Source organism: Chroicocephalus ridibundus, chromosome 11 (genome assembly GCF_963924245.1).
Source record: "Chroicocephalus ridibundus chromosome 11, bChrRid1.1, whole genome shotgun sequence".
NCBI classification, from domain to species: Eukaryota; Metazoa; Chordata; class Aves; order Charadriiformes; family Laridae; genus Chroicocephalus; species Chroicocephalus ridibundus.
In genome coordinates, this window is record NC_086294.1 from 16,407,394 (window position 1) to 16,425,005 (window position 17,612).

Below are 17,612 nucleotides of genomic sequence, written 5' to 3' on the forward strand. Positions count from 1 at the left end.
AATTCTGTCTATCAGTTTGGGATCTTCATGAAGCTCCAGTCACCTTTCATTAAGACATAGCCCGATATAAGACGGGGAACGCTCCTGATGGCCTCATTTGAGAAGCTGGGAATGGTACAGATATTATGAGCTCCATCTCTAGCATCAAATAACCAGACAGGCAGCACTGAATATGTTGAGAAATTCATCAGAATGTTTAGACATGCATAGTACTGAGCTCTGTAAATCAGCAGTGCTGAATAAGCAACAGGAGCATTCGCCTATTTAGATGCTAAAAAGGATGGGATTTTAAAATTACCCAGATCCTTATAATATTTAGAACTGGTTTGGTTAGCATGCATTTCACTCACATTCATTTTATTCTGACATAGGAAACTGCATTCTGATTATTTTTCCAAACCAACCTTGAATACTGGATTTTGACTACACTCTGGAGGTGGCTTTGGGATTGATGATTTTTTTTTTTTTAATTGTCTGTTGTTTGACAAGCCAGTTCTATTCAGAAATCATATATGAATTCTTAGGTAATGGATGCTAATTGTAAAAATCCTCAACAGCTTAATCTGCTGTAGCCTTCTTGAGAATTTAATAAGCCTCTCTCATAATAAAATGCGTCAGAAGGGGCAAATATTTTGCTAGCACAGCTTGTAACTGATTGTTGGTAGCATGGTAGCAAGTATTCACACAACAGAAGTACTGTGCAGTCATTTTTAAAAAAGAAACATTTGGTTTAGTGCCTTAAGGGCGAGAATTATTGCTATATTTTTTAAAATGCATTTACTTTCTCATCCCTACCAGCAATATGTCAGTTTTTGTGAGGACTGCATGTTATTCGCCTTAGGAAAAGCAAAATTAACATAATGAAGCAGAACGCAGCTGAGCTGTCTAAGGATGCTTGGTTTGGGGCGGGGTGGGGGGTGTCATTGATTTTCCCCCTGCAGTTGCAAATTGACAATAAGATTTCTGAATTTTTTTGCTTCAGAAAGAAAAAAAGGGGGGGGGGGAAGAAACGCCACAACACACTTTTTGGGCAGGAGGGCTTTTTGGAGGGTAGAAGTAAGGAATGTCTTGCATGTGACTGAACCGTTGCCATTGCTAGAATTAATAAGACCAGGTTATAACCATACTGAAGGACCTAGAGCTGGTAAAAATCCCAGTGTGGGGCTGCCACCTAGTTCAGCCCGCTAGTTTGTCCCAACACTTTCATTCACAGCAGCTGAATGTCTGCAGAGACAGGAGACCTTGGGGTTTTGATGGTGTTAAACTTGACAGACCCCTGCGTTTGGCCAAGGATGAGGACCATTTTAAAGCCTGTCCATCTGCAGCTTCTGGGAGATTCCTCCATCATGTCAGAACTTTCTGGTGTTATTAAACACTGCCAAGAAATCTGCCATGATTTTTAACCCAAGTAACTCGCACCTTTCTGTTCGCACAGCTACGCAGCCGCCCAGGGTTCAACATCGTAACTGGGAAGATGAGCTGTAGCAGGGAAATGGTGGAAAATGCCAGCTCTGGCACATTTGGTGAAAACAATTTTGAAGCTGTCTAATTGCATAAAACAGGGCATAGTGAGCGAGGATCAGCTTTTCTTCCCAACCAAATGTGACAGCTCAGATTACTCTCACGTGCCATCACGCAGTTCAGGTTCCTCGGAGATCTTGGCAAGCTCCGCCAGCAAGAGGAGGCAGGCCTGATCAATACAATATTTTAGTATCAAAATAATCAATTCCTGGTCAGAGAAAACATACTTTCATCCTCCTAAAAAGTATTTTTGTCTGGTAGCAGGGGATAAAAAACATGCAGGCTGTCACAGAAAGAAGGAAGGAAAGCCAGTGCCAACAAAAGTATTAAATTTGCTGCACACTTCACCTTTAAGCACTGAGCCAAGTTACAGCATCTCCCACAGCATGCGAAATCCAGGGTTCGGAAGTGGCTGCTGAAGATTACTACAAACTGAGAAGTGGTAGAGAAGATTTCAGCTTTAATTATGAACTTCCTGCTATCTCCCCTCCTCCTTTGAAATTCAAGGCACTTCATTTTATTTTCACATAGTTTGGTCTCTGAGATTCCTTTTTATGTTAGTATAAAAATAATGATGAAAAGGAAAATAATTCTCTTATGAAAATTCATGAGAACAGGCAGAGTTTAGAAGCTGTGTTATTTATTCAGGAGAGCATAATGACTTTTAAAAACACCAGGATTGTACGTTTGTGTGGATTTTTTGTTTTGGTTCTTTTCCTTTGTGTACCTTGCCAGTTTTCATATCTGTGCAGCTGTGGAGCATACGTATTTGGTCTGAAAGTTGCAAATCATTAAGAATTTAGATTCAAAAATAAATTGCCTGTAAGCACAGTAATCTGTTAGCTAAGAATGTAATAGGACCTTTCAAACACCATTTTTATTTATTAAAGTGCCCAAAGGCAGAAATCCATGTGCTTCACTAATGACCTTAATAAACAATCTTATCATTTTCAGTCCAGGAATAAACAAGGCTAGGTACTAACATCTCAGGATACTTGTGCTGAGACATCCTGATACTGTGCAGAACGAGTTCTCTTGGCAGTTTAACAGTATCCATATTTAAATGCCATTTTATAGCTGCTTAGACACAGGCCCTGCGGTTGTTTGAGGGGCCGTGCCCAACGAAATGCATTCGGGGGGTTCTCTGACTCAGTGTTGCTGGATCCCAGAAATTACCTGCAGCAGTGGTATCAAATCCGTCAGTCTAACAGACTACGGTTTTTCTGGCCTTCTAGGTTCTCGGAATCTATGATTGCTTTTCCAAATCCTCTGCTCCTATAAAACACATAAGAAAATAAAAAAATAAAAAGATTCCTTCATCTTGCAGAACCAGTAACCTTGAGCAGCCTGGGCCCCAAGAAGACCCTTTATTCTCTTTCAAGAGTTGGTTGCTAGCTGGACCTAGTAGCATCCATGCAAAAATCTTCAGGGCATTTTCCTGCAAGATTTGTCGGGATTTTTTCTTGCAAAGTGTATTGATATACCAAAACTTTCTTTCCTATATGTAGCTGACAAGTTCCTCCTGGTACGTTGTTTTCCCCATGCTTATTTTTATACTGCCTTCTTACTGTTGGTAAGAAATGGAGGCTTCACTCTTCCTTGACTTTTCCTCTTCCCTTGGAAATACCTATTTTTCATTTCATTGGAATGCCACCTGATAAACTTTCACCTCAATGGTCAAGATTTTCCTTTTCACTCTTCCCTAAATTTTTTATCTCCAACTCTGAGTGCAATCCAATCTGCTGTGTGCAGTGGGCTTTCTGACAACAGTCCTGTGGCTACTGGTCTCCAGCAATGGACAGATTTAATTCCCAATGTAAGCATTGTTGTTTGAAAGAACAGCAAGCAAGTAGATTATCCATTTACCGTGGGAGAAAGTCTTGAACAAGCCTCATTCTGCCAGAAAGGTCCCCAGTCGCCACCGTGCCCCATTAAGAATCTTTGCACATCTACCAAAGTACAATGAGCAGAGGCCTTTTATTTCTCACGGCTCTTTTAAGCCAGATCTGTTGGGGACCAGATATGAAAGCAGGAAGAGAAAGTAATCAGCAGCCTTAGTACAATCAGATAGTTGAAATTATTTCTTTGAATAATGAAATCAAAGAAAGTGCTAGTATCTAAGTCTAGTGGGATGACGCTGAAATGCAAGGCAGTTCTGCGTGTTGTTATTCTAAAATTACTCTAATCATATGTCTGTTCTCATTTTACAATGTTTGTGTAAAATAAGGATTCTGCATCTAATTCAAAAGCTCAGTATCATATTTTTTTTCAAGGTAATATGTGTAAACTTTTCTTCACATAGGTTGACTGGTACTGGCTCAAGGTTTATACAGCTCGTGTGAAAAATATGAAAGGTTGTAGAAATGAGGCCAGACTCGTAGCTCTAATAAACAGAATACAAAAATGATACAAAGAGAGAAGTTGCCATTTATACTGCCAAATTTTGGCTCTGTCATTCTTTTTCCTCAAGAACAAGAGAAACAGCTAGTTCAAAGGAAAGACAGAAACAGGCAGGCACTGCTGGGTTTATCTTTAATGTGATAAGCTTCCTTCAGGGAAGCAAGAACAAACTGTGCACAAAGTATGCAGAAAGTACAGGCAGTACATTTTAAACTCTTTCCATAGTGAATTGTTCCAGCTTCAGGAATCCATTTAAGCTTGCTCTGCCAGAGCTCCTTCCAGCTTCTCAGGATGCACAAATACTTGGTACCTGCTTTGGTGCACTGAACTTTTTAATTTTATTTCGTTAGGGCTTGATTGATAAGCAGTTGTACGTGACATACAGCATTTTGGTTTGATACAAGGTCTAGAAAGAAAGAAAGGTGGATAAAGTTAATCCTAATCTTGAGGAATGTCTCCACGTGAGCTGTAACTGAAAATTAACACACACAACTCTCGGTCCCCTAAAGGCAAGGTTATATGGAGAATCCTTGCAGTAGCTGGGTCCACCCGTGGGTGCCTAACTCCAACCTGCCTTCCAGGGAACCTGCGAACCCGGAGGATGGCGAGATCACCTTTCCTACATGGAAGAGGTCTCTGGAAGACACCCTTGGGAAGAGATGGTCTTCCATGCTATCAGCCCAACTAGGACCAGAGCTCTGAGGGCTTTCAGACACCTGCCTTCAGAGCAGAGGAAATTGGAACAAGAGTTGCTGTCTCTGTAGCACTTTATGTATCAAGGCGTCTGCAAAGCCCCAACCTCAGGACCTCAAGGTCACTTGCAGCCTGAGATAAACTGGCACACCACCATGTAGACCTCCAGTGGCAATGTCGTTAAAAGTTCAGTAACACCAATTTATCTCCATGAAATAATGTAGTTTTGTCAAGTTAGTATTTTGTTAAGTTAAGGCCTGTTTTATCAAAAAAATCCTGACCAGCTCAATACTATTTGGATAAGACCTGAAGTAAGTAGTTGTATTATTTTAGGCAGCGGAAACACAGAGGGGAGCGTTGTAAGTAATTTGCAACATGTATTGAACCAAATTCTATGCTTGTGTAATGTCACTGAAACAGTGACTTCAAGAACAAGAAGAGACAGTACCAATCTCTCTGTTTTGTTTACCTGACACTTTCTGTTAGAAAAAATTGTGTAACTTGTTTGTTGGGGTTTTTTGAGAAACTTTTGGCTATTATTTGCAGCAGACCTTTGAAAAAGCATCTAACAAAAGCTCTTTTGGGTAAAGAAATGTCTTTTTCTTGTCCAATAACATTACTAGATGTGTTCTAAACTCCTAAGGAGGAACTTTTACTTACTGTCTCCTTCCTCCCAAAACTTTGGCAGGACTTTCAAAATAATAACCTGCCAACTTGTATTCAAAGGAACCTGATTTGTGATTACACTAAAACCATCAAGGCTTAATCTGCTAATTTACTGTATGTGCGTTTGGGAATAACTAGTCTCGAAGATGAGTAACATACTCTTAATGTTCTAAATTGTCCTCTGGATTAACAGTCCGAATTCTAGTGCATTTTATATCTTTACTAATATTAAATTTCAATTGAATTTGCACTTGGACGATCAAATACAACTACATAAAAGCATGGCATTGGTCATGCTTATAAAATCTGCTGATATTTGGGCTGTTTCTAGCTGGCAGTGTTAAGACAAATATTAATTGAAGCCAAAAAAAAGTTGATATAATTTGCCATTTTAAACTATATTATAATTTCACAATTGTTTTTTCTGTTATAGCCATTATCTTACATAGCAAAATTATACAGCTTATTAAAATATATGCCCCTGTTTTCTGGTAAGCTGTTGTCTCAAAATTGAACACTGATACTCTCAATTTGCACATTCTGTATTAAATTTACATGGTCCCATCTTTAATTTCATGTCTTTATAGACCACCTAGTCATAGCGTACTATATTCACCGCAGGGTCACCTAGAGAAGTCAGGTGCAGAACAGAGGCTCAGAGATCATTGTCTTCTCAATAAGTAAATTAACTAAAATCTATCAGTTAGTTCAGTAAATGGTAAGAAAATGAATTTTGTGTGATAGTTTGGAAGTAAGTATTGGGTGAAACTAAGCTTATCCATTTCCTACCCATTCTCACTTCCTAGGTTGTGTTTACGATGTTCTTTGGTGGTCCCTTCCAGGCTACACCCTAAAAGATAAATTATTCCCTTTTAAAAAGTCTACTTTAAAATATTTCAAAGTGCTCAATTTTTCCAAGAGTATTTCAAGGCAAATAACAATGAAATTATTCATAGTTCTAGGATCTGTGTAAACTTTAAAATTAAATGCAAGGAAAACAAAATGTAAATGTAAATTTAAAAACCCATCAATTTGGTGCAAGTGACTTTATTTTGGCCTCTGGCTTTGCCAAAGTTTATTGCCGTGTACGCTCTTTTGTGCCATCCTGGAGAGGATTGTTGTAAGTGAAGATGCAGAGATCCCTGAACAGCACAGCCCACTCAGAGACATGGCCAGGAATTAAGGTTGTGGAATTTTTTGGAAAGGATATGACTTTGTGTGAAACGTTTTGTTTGAGGCATTGGATTTGATAAACTTTTGCTGGGCGAAAGGCAGAGTTCAACCCCCCCAGCAGGCTCTTAGTGCCAACAGCTGGTGCTGCCAGCCAGGAGCATCCCGGCATCCCCAGGCAGGTGGGGGGAGGCAGGGGATTGCCGTCCTCATCACTGGCTGCCAGCTGCGCTCATCAGCTCTCACAGGGCACACCTGGAAGCCTTAAATTCTTGGGTGGAGCCAAATTTCCTAGGGCTTCTGAGCTCCCCTTTCCATGGCCAAAGGAGCCGTGGTGATGTGCAGGTGTTTGTGGCCCTGGGGCAGGCTGTGCAGTGTGGCTGGCCAGGGCTCCCGTGGACGGTCCCAGCATCTGGCTGATGGCATCTGGCAGCCCGGCTGCCTTCTCCCTGCTCCTGTGCAAGCAAAACAGATGTAGACTCCCTGTATTTTCACAGCATGTGGTAAGTAGTATGTCTGCGTAATGAGTAATGAAGTTGAGTGAGTGTACGTTTTCCCTGTGTTGAAGTGTGAATGTTTTAAACCACTAAAATTTCTTTATGCATTAAAATGTTAAGAGGCTGAATTCTGTAAAACTTAACTGCTCCTTAAATCTTACACCTCTCAGTGCATCCGTTCACCGGTCTGAAAAGCAAAAGCAGGCAGGATTTGCGTGTAAGTTTTAATACTTGAGCAAGACATCCTTGTGTCTACTTGCTTCTGGAATATTGAATACACTTGTCCCCCTTGTCCTTATAAATGTGGCAGACTTCTGCCTCAGTGGGGAGTTTCTGGTTTGTTCTTTCTACACAGTTGTTATTTTCTAATGATTTTGTAGCAGATCCTTTCAACTCTGAGTCTTAAAGGAGGATTAAAGTTGGTTAAGGTTTCAGAAAAGAAAAAAAAAAAAAAAAGAGGCCTAATTTACTTTGGCCTGGCTTGCTCCTGACATATTTGTTCTAAAACAAGATGATTAGCATAGCAAACCATGTTCCTGAAGTGTGTGAATGTGCACTTCCATTGAGAAGGGATTTGCAGGCTGGCTGCTCATGGCAACCAATATTCTTCTCTAGGCTTTAATTTGTTTGTTTGGATGTTTGATGTGTTGTTAGGGGTTATAGGATTGAAAAGCTTCCAAAAGTCTTATTCAGCCTCTGAGAATATCACTCAAGAAAAGTACATGTTTACTTTTGGAAAATAGATGTTCTCCCTAGGAAGTAGGTGCCCACCTGTGTTTATGGTGGGGGCGTGGAAGTGGAGTCTGGGCTTCCAGTTAAACCTTGAGCTATTGCTGGCTTGGTCAAGCTGACAAAAATTATTTTTGACTTGCTTCAAATAGAGTGACACTTCGCACTATTGTTTCTGACAAAAGTGTAGCTTGAAAAGAATATATTAACGTTTGAAACCCAGATTGTTTCTCGCAACCACAATGGGCGCTGTACTGTGCCAGCGATTCCACCACACGTGCAGTAGGATTGCTGCAGGCTTCTTGCAGCAATCTCCTGCTTGTTACGCACATTGTATGAAATGCTACTAAAATAGCTAACTTTTTTAAAGAAGAAAATGCTTTGAGATGCACTCCACTGTGAATTCATCTGGCTGTTAAATACCACTGTCTTTGAGAGAGTAAACTTCCTCTTATTATCAAAAGAAGAGCCTGAAGATGAATGTGGAGGGGGAGGAAGAGACTAAAGCTACCTTCAGTGTCTGTAGGTGGAACACCACAAATCGGGTTCAGGTGCGACCGTTCCAGTCCCTGGCTGAGGCTCAGCTCTCGCACGCACAGGGCTGGCAGCCGCCTCAAGGCAGCTGCACCCAGAACAGAGCTCAGGCCTAAGGCTGGGCACCTTCTTTAGTCTCACTGAAGTGATGGAAGGGGCCACCAGGCTCCATGAGCTCCAGAAGAATCTTCCAATAGAAACTGGCTTTGCAATATGAATCTTGAAGGGACCACTGTAGGAGTAAGGAAATGAAGGGATGGGAGACTGTATGGCTGGGCAGAGAGGGACAAGCAGCTGTGTCCGGAGCCGGCTTTTCTTTTATGGTTATAGTGCAAAATGCCTGAATGTAGTTTGGTCCACAAATGCTGTACAATGTATTTTATACTTGCCACTCAGAGCCTCAGGATCCTGTGATTTTAGGCATCAGTCTAGCTAAGAACTTCAATCTACATTTAATTTTGATGAGATGCTCATTAGTTCAGTTTCTCGTCTCCATCTTGCACGCTTTCTGGCTAATGGCTTTGATGATGATGGTACTAAATCACACACTTCAAGTTTAGCATTTCTTAACTGTTTTCCTATAGCCGATCCTAAAACTTTCTTCTTAGCAATTTTACGTATAGACATGGATCTGACTTTTGAGATTGTGGAAATCAAAGTCTGGGAAAAGGTAAAAAGTCTGCTTTGTGCCATGAGCCATCCTTCTGCAGCTTCCAAAGGAGAAGCACAACACCTCTCACGTCTGTCTCCGGTCTCTGCTCATCAGTATCTGCAGTACTACAGCCAAACGTATTCTTGGCACTGAGTTTGTGCGTTTCTAGAAGTGCAGGGCTGTAAGTAAAGTGAATGAGGAGATTTTCTTGTCAAGCTGAAAAGACAAAAGAAATGCCTGTAATGGAAACAGTTTGAGAAAATAAGATAATCATTACATTTTAGTGGCAAAGCATTGTTGGAGGGAAGGAGGCTGCAAAAAGTCAGTTACTCTGGAAAACTTACATAAATGGTTTGTAGAGCCCCAGCAGAAGAGAGCATGTCTGCAGAGCTGTATTTAGGGGTTCAAAGCCAGACAACCCCCATCTGCAGCATTTAGCATCTGGTATAATGGTACCTCTGCAAGGCAGAATGCGTCTGAAGGAGGGAAGGCTGCTCTGGGTATTAAACTCCTTCAAAATAACAAGGGAATTAAATACTAGGCTTCTATCTTCATAGTTTATGATATCATGATTGGATTCCTTCTGTGGACACAAGCTTCTTAGTAGTACTGTTCATCACTGCGACAAAGGTTAGACTTGAAGAAAACTAGAGCCGAGATGAAAGAATAGAATTTTTATTATTTTACCAGCTGAATGTGTCATTACATCAGTCAGTATTGTGTAGCAAATTGCAAGCTGTAGTGAAATTGCTTTAAAATATATCTGTATATATTTTTCTAAAACTGCGATAAAGTCATTCAGCGGCACATTGAAATGTATTTCTAGCTGAACTGTTATATCATATCTTTTTTACTGTGGTATGAGAACAGATGGCAGTTATTTTTCTTAACAGTCTCCAGCAAAGCTGATGCGATGCCTTGCCTTCCCTTGTAAATGTTTTCAAGTGAAAGACAAGTACACACGGCCAAAATGAATCTGCATTGTAACATTGACTTGTGATTTCTAAGGCAAACTTTTAATCAGCTTACAGCAGTGTGCTGGTGCTAATTACTTAATGTCGTATCAGTCAAGTAGTTCATTATGACAGGAAAATGAGCTATTATCAGAATCAATTGCAGATGTTTTGCAATAAGATTTTGGAGCAGATGTCTTTTCACAGACGTTTTTAATGCAATAATTGAGTAGTCCATGACTCGAGGACAACTGCAGTCACTCCCGTGGTTCAAATGCAGTTGTAGATTTGGAGATGGCCTCTGTCACTGTATAGCATTCCGAGGGGGACTGTGATTGATCTGAGAAAAACAGCTGTTCAGTAGCTGGCACACAGAGAGGGCTACTGCATGAACAGTGACAAACTTGTTAGGGGATTTCAAACACTTTTATAATCATAATATAAGTTGCAGTGTTTTTCAAAGGATTTTGGTTTAGAATTGTCGCTGCCTTAACAGCAATTTGGCAACTCGGAGGAGGCCTGGTGAAAATGTCCCTGCGTACAACCTGATGTAATGGTCACCAGAAACCCCGCACGGTTGAACAAAATGCTGTATTCTTAAGTGAAATAATCTGTAGTTATAAATCAAAGTGAAGCTGCCAAGTATTGTAAGTCTAGGACTGCCTACCAATTTATTGCTTTTTAGATTGCTTACTGTAGTGTGCCATACTATAGAAGCATTGTTAGGAGCTATATTTAATTTACTTGCTTTAAATTAATACAGTGGTGAAAATCCAGCTTTGCCTTATTCAGAGAAGCTTTCGTTCTTCTGGTTTATATGACCATGTTCATAAAACGCCGGTGTCTCTTATTTTACAGCCTTCGACAAAAGAAAGGAAACTTGGCCCAGAAGCACTGGACTGGACCAGCTAACATAGTGAGATGCAAGCCTTGCCCCATGACACACGCCAGCGCCGTCTGTGGCTCTGATGGACACACGTACACTACCAGGGTGAGTTCTGCTCGTCGCCTGAAATCCGGTCAGCAGTGGCCATCCAGGCTGTAGCATGAAGATGAAATAGCTTTCGTTAACAGGCAGTGTTAAATTACAGTCTACTTTAGTTCTTGGTATATTTCTGTGTAAAAAGTGCTGATAAATGTAGATTTTTACATATTTGACAAACAGCAAATCAGAATGACAAATCAGAATCTTATGACTTTCGTGATTCATGTTTCTCTAAATAGCTCGTTCTTGCTAATGAAGTAGAATGCTTTCAATATTGATGATGCAACAGAAGAAAATTCATTTGATACATTGGTTTGTTTGGACAAGAGGATTTTGGGATAGTTCCTGTTTTAAGATTTACTCTCCAAATGGTAAAATAACTTGGCATTATCGTTGTTCTGTGCCACCGGCTGCATGGGTAACACATTACAATTCATTTAAATCAGTTTTAATATGCTTGTGTGCCAGATGCGGCATATATGGTACCATAAAAAAAATCCCATAGCCCAGTGGGGATAAATTGGCTCATCGGTATACTGAAAATATGATCACCTTAGGGCTTGATTCAATAAAAGAAACTGGCTTCACAGCCGTTCAGCAGTCCAGGCCTCCCACTATCAAATAAAGCCTTCCCTGTCTCGGATACATGTGAGACAGCACTTCAGGTGCCAGAAGTCGTGTTTAGGGAATCTCCTAAGGTTTTTTTTTTTCCCCTTCCTGCATGTAAGGTAAGGTTTGACAGCCACTAAACTACCCTTTAAAATCCAAAAATATCCACCCCCCGCAATCCAGGAAAATAAAGTGATCAGGGGAAAAAATTCTCTGCTGTGATGTAAGAGTGATGATGATGTTGCAGCTACGTTCTCAGCAGGGCAGCTTGAATGCTTCATCCATTAATGGGCACACACATTAAAATGCTGACCTGGTTAATTCATTTAAGCCTCTCTTCTGTTCTGGCTGAAGGATTTGCATGGCCAAAGGAGCAAATCAACAGAAACACTCATACTTGCACACCCAGACTACAGAAAAAGGGCTCTGAGTTGCCTGTTAAACAAGCTACTCTCTTTAATACTCTCTAGGAGTATGTAATACAGTAATTCAACATTGGTATTTAGCACTAAAGTTGGGCTCACCTTGAAAACAAATTTTCCTGTCTGAACTCTTGAGAGTATAGAAGATATTCTGTAGTAAATAGCTTTCATTGCATCCTCTTGCACTCATTTCTGTGCATCTTACCTGCATCCCTGTTAGCTCTGAGTCTTTTTTGGTTTTTGACCTTCTGTCTTTCTTACCATAAGATCCAAATGGTTTCATCAGAAACTCTGTCAATGTCATAAATTCACCAAACTGTTGTGACTATAATGTAAGCCTGACAGCTATAATGAAGACATCAAACAATTCCGCTTGCTGACATGCTTGACTATCAAAGACATACCTCCCAGAAGCTGCTTTGTTTGAGCATGGTGGTGGTGTGGTGGTTTTTAAAGGAGACTTTTAGAAGACTTATTCTGAAAAAGCTTTGTCTCATCTTCACTTACTGCGTGTTTAACTATCAACTGCTCCTGTCCTAGCAATCGAAAATTACAGCATCTTGTTGGTCTCTTAAGCGCAGCGACTTCTTTTCCGCTGATTTTTTTTGCCCAGGTTCTCTACCGCTGCCTGGGGAAGGCAGGGTTTCATTGCTTTGAGAACTGTTCTACAGAAGTGATTGCTTGTCACTTGACATATTTGTAGTTGCTTTTTCCAATATTTTTTTTTTTGATTGAAGGCTTCTCCAGTGTCATGCTGACTGGTAATATGTCTGTAACATCCAGTCCTAGCAAGAGGATGCATGTCTGCTTAACCTTTAAGCAATATCAAGGAGATGCTTAGAGCAGCACTGTTGTTCTTTGCTGCCTACAGTACGTTGTAAATCTGGGAGTAGATTATTACAGTGACCTGTAGAACATCGCTGCCTCTCTACAATTTCTTCTAAAAGCTCTGCTTCATTGATTATTTTTTTGGTTGTTTGGTTTTCTTCGAAAGATAAATTTTGGTAAATGAAGTGAAATTACTTTAGGCAGAGCGTTAAAACTAAATGGTATATTTTAATGTCCTAACAAATAACATTTTTATGGTCAGTAATGATCATGGGTTAATGATATCTTTTATGAACAGATTACAACTGCTTCCCTCGAATTTGCCATTACTTTTCACCAGATAATGCAATCCTTCTTTCCGGACCTTAAGTAGCGAAAATCAAAGCTTTTCTTTGGTAATTTTCTTTCATATGCGGTGCTGTTGGCAAGTGTTATCCCTGGCACTGCAGTGCTGGCATGTTCCAGTATTGACCGTGAAAATGCAAAAAGGTGGACACTTGAGTGTGAGCAAATACCAAACTGCTTTGCATTTGTATGTATGTGTTCGTATCTGGCTCTGCATCAGCTGCTTTGTGAATGTGTAATGATGTGCTGGGCAAATGAAAGGATTTTTGCTAAGCTTGTAAACAAAAAATGGAGAGTAGCCGCTTCATTTAAGAGGGGGGAAAAAAAGTCTTCTGAAATTGTATATTGGCCATCTATTCACACAGGCAGAGGCAGCGCACACGTACACACCGGCATTTTGATCTGTCCTGGCTGAGTTAGATTTTTCTGCCAGCACAGCAGGCGGTCAGCAGGAGACAGGGTTTGGGCTTTGAGTTCTTGGCCTGGCAGAGCAGCGTCAAAGCATCCTGCTAACGTCGGGGGGGCTGCTGTTCAACGCCGTCAGTCACGTTTGTACCGGGGACGGCCCCTTCCATGCTCGGAACTGGTAGCTGAGGTAAAAATGAATGAACAGGAAGTGATACTGCAGAAGTATGACTGCCTGATGAAATGCAGATGAAGCTTGGGTATCAATAAATGCGTAGTAATTCACATTAAGCGAAAATAACCAAAAGTACATATCACAGGCTCTTATTTAGCCACTAGATCTTAGAATAATTCTGGCTGTTTCTCTGAAGACATTGTAATGATCCCTGCAAGGCAAAAATGCAAATAAAGACTTAAATAAGGAATTGAGAACAAGAACAAAACATTATTGTGTTTCTCTGTAAATGCCTGGACTTCTCATTGCCTTCAGTTGCCATCACTTCATCTCAAAGCTGACATGTAGAACTAGGAAATGCTCCGAGAAGGGCGGTGATGGCTGTCAGGTGTGGAACCTGCAAGGAAGCACACCGTTAACTAGAATACTTCAGCATGATTTTCTATGAAATAATGACTAATATTAGAAAAGCAATGTTGGACTTAATAAAACAAGACCTAATGAAATTAGAAGTCAGGAGTTTCAAAATAAAGACAGTATTTCTATTTTTTTCAGCTCAAAATAAAATTGTGAAATTAACTGCAGCACAGCATTGTGCAGGACAAAGATATAAACGGGATTTCTAGAAATCCATGGAGAACGGATCCACTGCGGGCTGGTAAAGCTCTAGCACACTGAGTCCCTAAGCCAGTGATTACCAGAAGCTGGGATGATTGGTGGAGTTCAGCAGGACTGATTTGTTCTGTTTCTAATTTGCTGCTACTTCTACTCCTTTGTAGCATTTGTACTTTTAAGGGTCTACAACTTGGCGGGATACGAGGCTGAGGGATTGCAGGGCTGAACTAACGTGGTTCTTGGATTCTTATGCAAAAGTGGAGGAATCTGTGTCTTTAGAAAAGACAAGCCGATAGTGGAGCTAACGTACTCATTTAATCAAAGTACTGCGTTTTAACAAAGGAGCATATTCCTTTTCTATTTCAACTTTGACTTGGGTTGAAATGTCTCTTTAAACAAGTCCTGAGTATCCCTTATATCATTGCTGGGCATTTTTAGTTTCTACCCCTTCGAAGTTCAGTTTCTGGGCTTAAAGCAAAACTAAGACTGCGGAACTTGATCTGGAATGATGCTCAATAGAGCCTGAGGAATGTGGAGGATCTGATTTGTTCTCTTTTTATGAAAACGTCAAGAATCTTTAAGGATTCAATTCCAGGAAAGTAACATAAAAATGCATTTTTAGTTGTTGTTCTTTTAAATGCTGTCTTAGTCATTCCTTGCTGGCTAATAAAATCTTCCGTTCATAAAGGCTATAGGGCGAAATAGCAAAAGCGTCATCATCATCTTGCTGGTTTGCACTGTTTGATAATCCTCAGACTGTTACACTCTTTGTTCCAGTGCTTTCTGCAGAGATTGCATTTTGAAAGAAAGCATTTTGCTTCTGCTAATTATAGTGCTGGTGGTTTGGGGAACTAACTGTGCCCATCCACCTCCATTATAAGGGATTAGGATTCTCTGAAGGCAGTCATTTGCAGAGCAGCAGAGGAAATGCTTTTGGCCAAGCGGAAACATGGGCTATGTGACGTATTCTTGAGGACCACTACTGCAATGTGATGTTATGCCTGAATGCCTCTGGAGATGCTTGGTAACTGATACTGTGAGTAAAAGAATGAAACGGGATCATGGATCCTCGCTCAGGTTACCACGTTGGGTTATTGGATGGCCCAAGCATCCTTGGGAAGTCAGCGCGGCAAACTTTCTTGAGGCTTTCTAACTGAATGGCTTTTCGTCAAAACCAACTTTTATTTTTTAACTAGTGACATTTTCCTCATGAAGAAAGACACTGTATACCTAGAAGCAGAACTTCTTGATAAAATTGGAGAGAGTGATCCAACTTAAAGCACCCAATTATCCAAGGGGTGGGGGGGGGGGAGGGAAGTAAACTATAAACCTCCACGTTTAAGCTTACTGGTTGATTTAGGTAGACTCATGATTTTTAACTTGGTCTCTCAGTTCTGTCAAATATGTAGAAGCCTTCAGCACCTTGACTAATTTGAGAGCTAGTCAAAAGAAGCTTTTTTTTTTTTTAAATCTTTTTCATCATCAGTTGGAAAATATTCAAAGGTGTTGGTTTCCAACGCGAAGGTAAATGGGCAAGTATTGAAAATGATGGGACGTCTGTGCCCAGATCTTGTTCTACAAGGGATTAAAAAGTGTTGCCCAAACTGTCACAATAGGACACACAGGTGCTGAATACTTCAGTGGATCTTAAGTTGATTTTAGCTTCATATATGGGAGTTGTACCGCTTGAAAATCTTGGCACCCTTCAGGCATTAAATCTTTCTGGTTCTTTTTCTGAAGTGTCTTCAAAACTTGTCTCTATTGTTGATCTAGGTGATTTCAGCCGCTTCACAGAAGCGCTAAAGTTAAAGGGGATGAAGATGTTTGGTTGTGGTGTGTGGTTGTTTTTTTGTTCTTCTTTTGTTTTCTGGATGACAAACTCATTCTTCTGGGTGATGGGATTTTTTTGGTCGCACCAATAACTCAGTGCTTGTGCATGACAAAACTTGAAGACAGATGTAACACATGGCCTATATCTACTCAGTCCTCATACCACGTTTCTAGCAATAGTTCCTGGTATTTTTTTGGACTTCCATAATTCTGGAAACTTTAGAAACTCTCTCTCACCCTTTCCTGTTAAGTTCGAACTCTGTGAGCTTTAGGTTTGTCAAAAATTTCACTGAGTCTCTGACTTACTGCTTGAAATGTGGTTGGTTTAAAATGCGCACACTCTCTCCCATATTATAAAACTTTGTAAAAAGAAATTGCTGTTTCCTGGGTATAACAGCTCTATTTAATGCTCCGACAATACAAAGCACTTCCATAGTATATTGCAGTCGGAGTTTTCAAAGCTCTTTAAAGTACTAATGAATTGAGCTTATGGGATAAGTAAGCCCTGCAAAGAGCGCTATGTAATTAGGTAATGTTTTTGTCGGCAACACATTAAGAAAAATAACTCTGTAGCTGTCAGTTTTACAGGAAGTTTAATTAAGCTAGTTAATAAAGCAATTACCTGAACATGACGATGACTGCACTTAACTAATCAGAGAATGAAAATAAGGATGATCTTAAATTACAAAACATACCACCTCAATGACTAATGGTCCCTTCAAAGATGGAAAGGTACATTGGTATAATTATTATGCTTCTAATTAGGTACATTGTTGTTCTGCAAATTTTAATTAAATCATTGCAAACTAATTAAGTCCATGATCATGTCTTCTTTTTGTTTGAAAATGGAAAAATTTCCTTCTGTTGTCATAACATTAGGTAATACATTTGATACTAAGGGATGTGCAAGAGAAATAATTTTCCAAGAATCTTGAAATGAAAGAAAAAATAATGACCAAAATGACGAGACACTATTAGTTAAACGTGTGCAATGTGAGGGCTGCTGTGCTTAATTAGGAGCAGTCTGTGTTCAGAAGTACAATTAACAAATATTTGTTAAAGTGTCCAAGTGTTGAGTATTCAGTGCGACATGGTTTGGTTGTTCATAATCCAACTATCGGCTGGATTCCCTGTCGTCTGGGTGCGGGCTGCTGTTATCCAGCTCTGCTTCTGCGCAGCTTTCCCTGTCTGTGGTTTGTCTAAGGGACGTCTCAGCCTTTCCTGATGGAAAACGAGATACTCAGCAGAGGTTTAGCAAGCGTTAAGACCTGTCCTGTCCTCAGTTAGATGAAGAATTGGATTAAATTCTATGTTAACTCTTAGCTTTGGTTTGGTTTTGTAAGGGAAGGTGAAGGAAATAGGGGGGTGATCCAGGACAAAGACATCTGTGCTTTCCCCTGGTGAGGGGAACCTTCCTCAAACTCTGAGGGAGCTGGGAAACAGGACTTCTGAACTCTGCTCAAATAACCATGCGATTCAGCAAATTCCTGAGCTTCCTTTCAAATCTCATTTAGTTTTATGTTGAAGTGGAGAAGCTTTTGCTTTTCAGTGGTGTCAGATAGTAAATTCAAAATCCCAAACAA

The 17,612-nt window shown here is 40.2% G+C and overlaps 1 protein-coding gene across 1 annotated transcript in view; it reads left to right on the forward strand.

Moving 5' to 3' along the window:
- Positions 1–17,612, forward strand: part of SPOCK1 (SPARC (osteonectin), cwcv and kazal like domains proteoglycan 1) — a 311,679-nt gene that overhangs the window by 202,334 nt on the left and 91,733 nt on the right. The window contains exon 5 of the mRNA XM_063349571.1: positions 10,674–10,806. Within this exon, the coding sequence (XP_063205641.1) occupies positions 10,674–10,806 (133 nt within the window). The remainder of the gene's footprint in view (positions 1–10,673; positions 10,807–17,612) is intronic.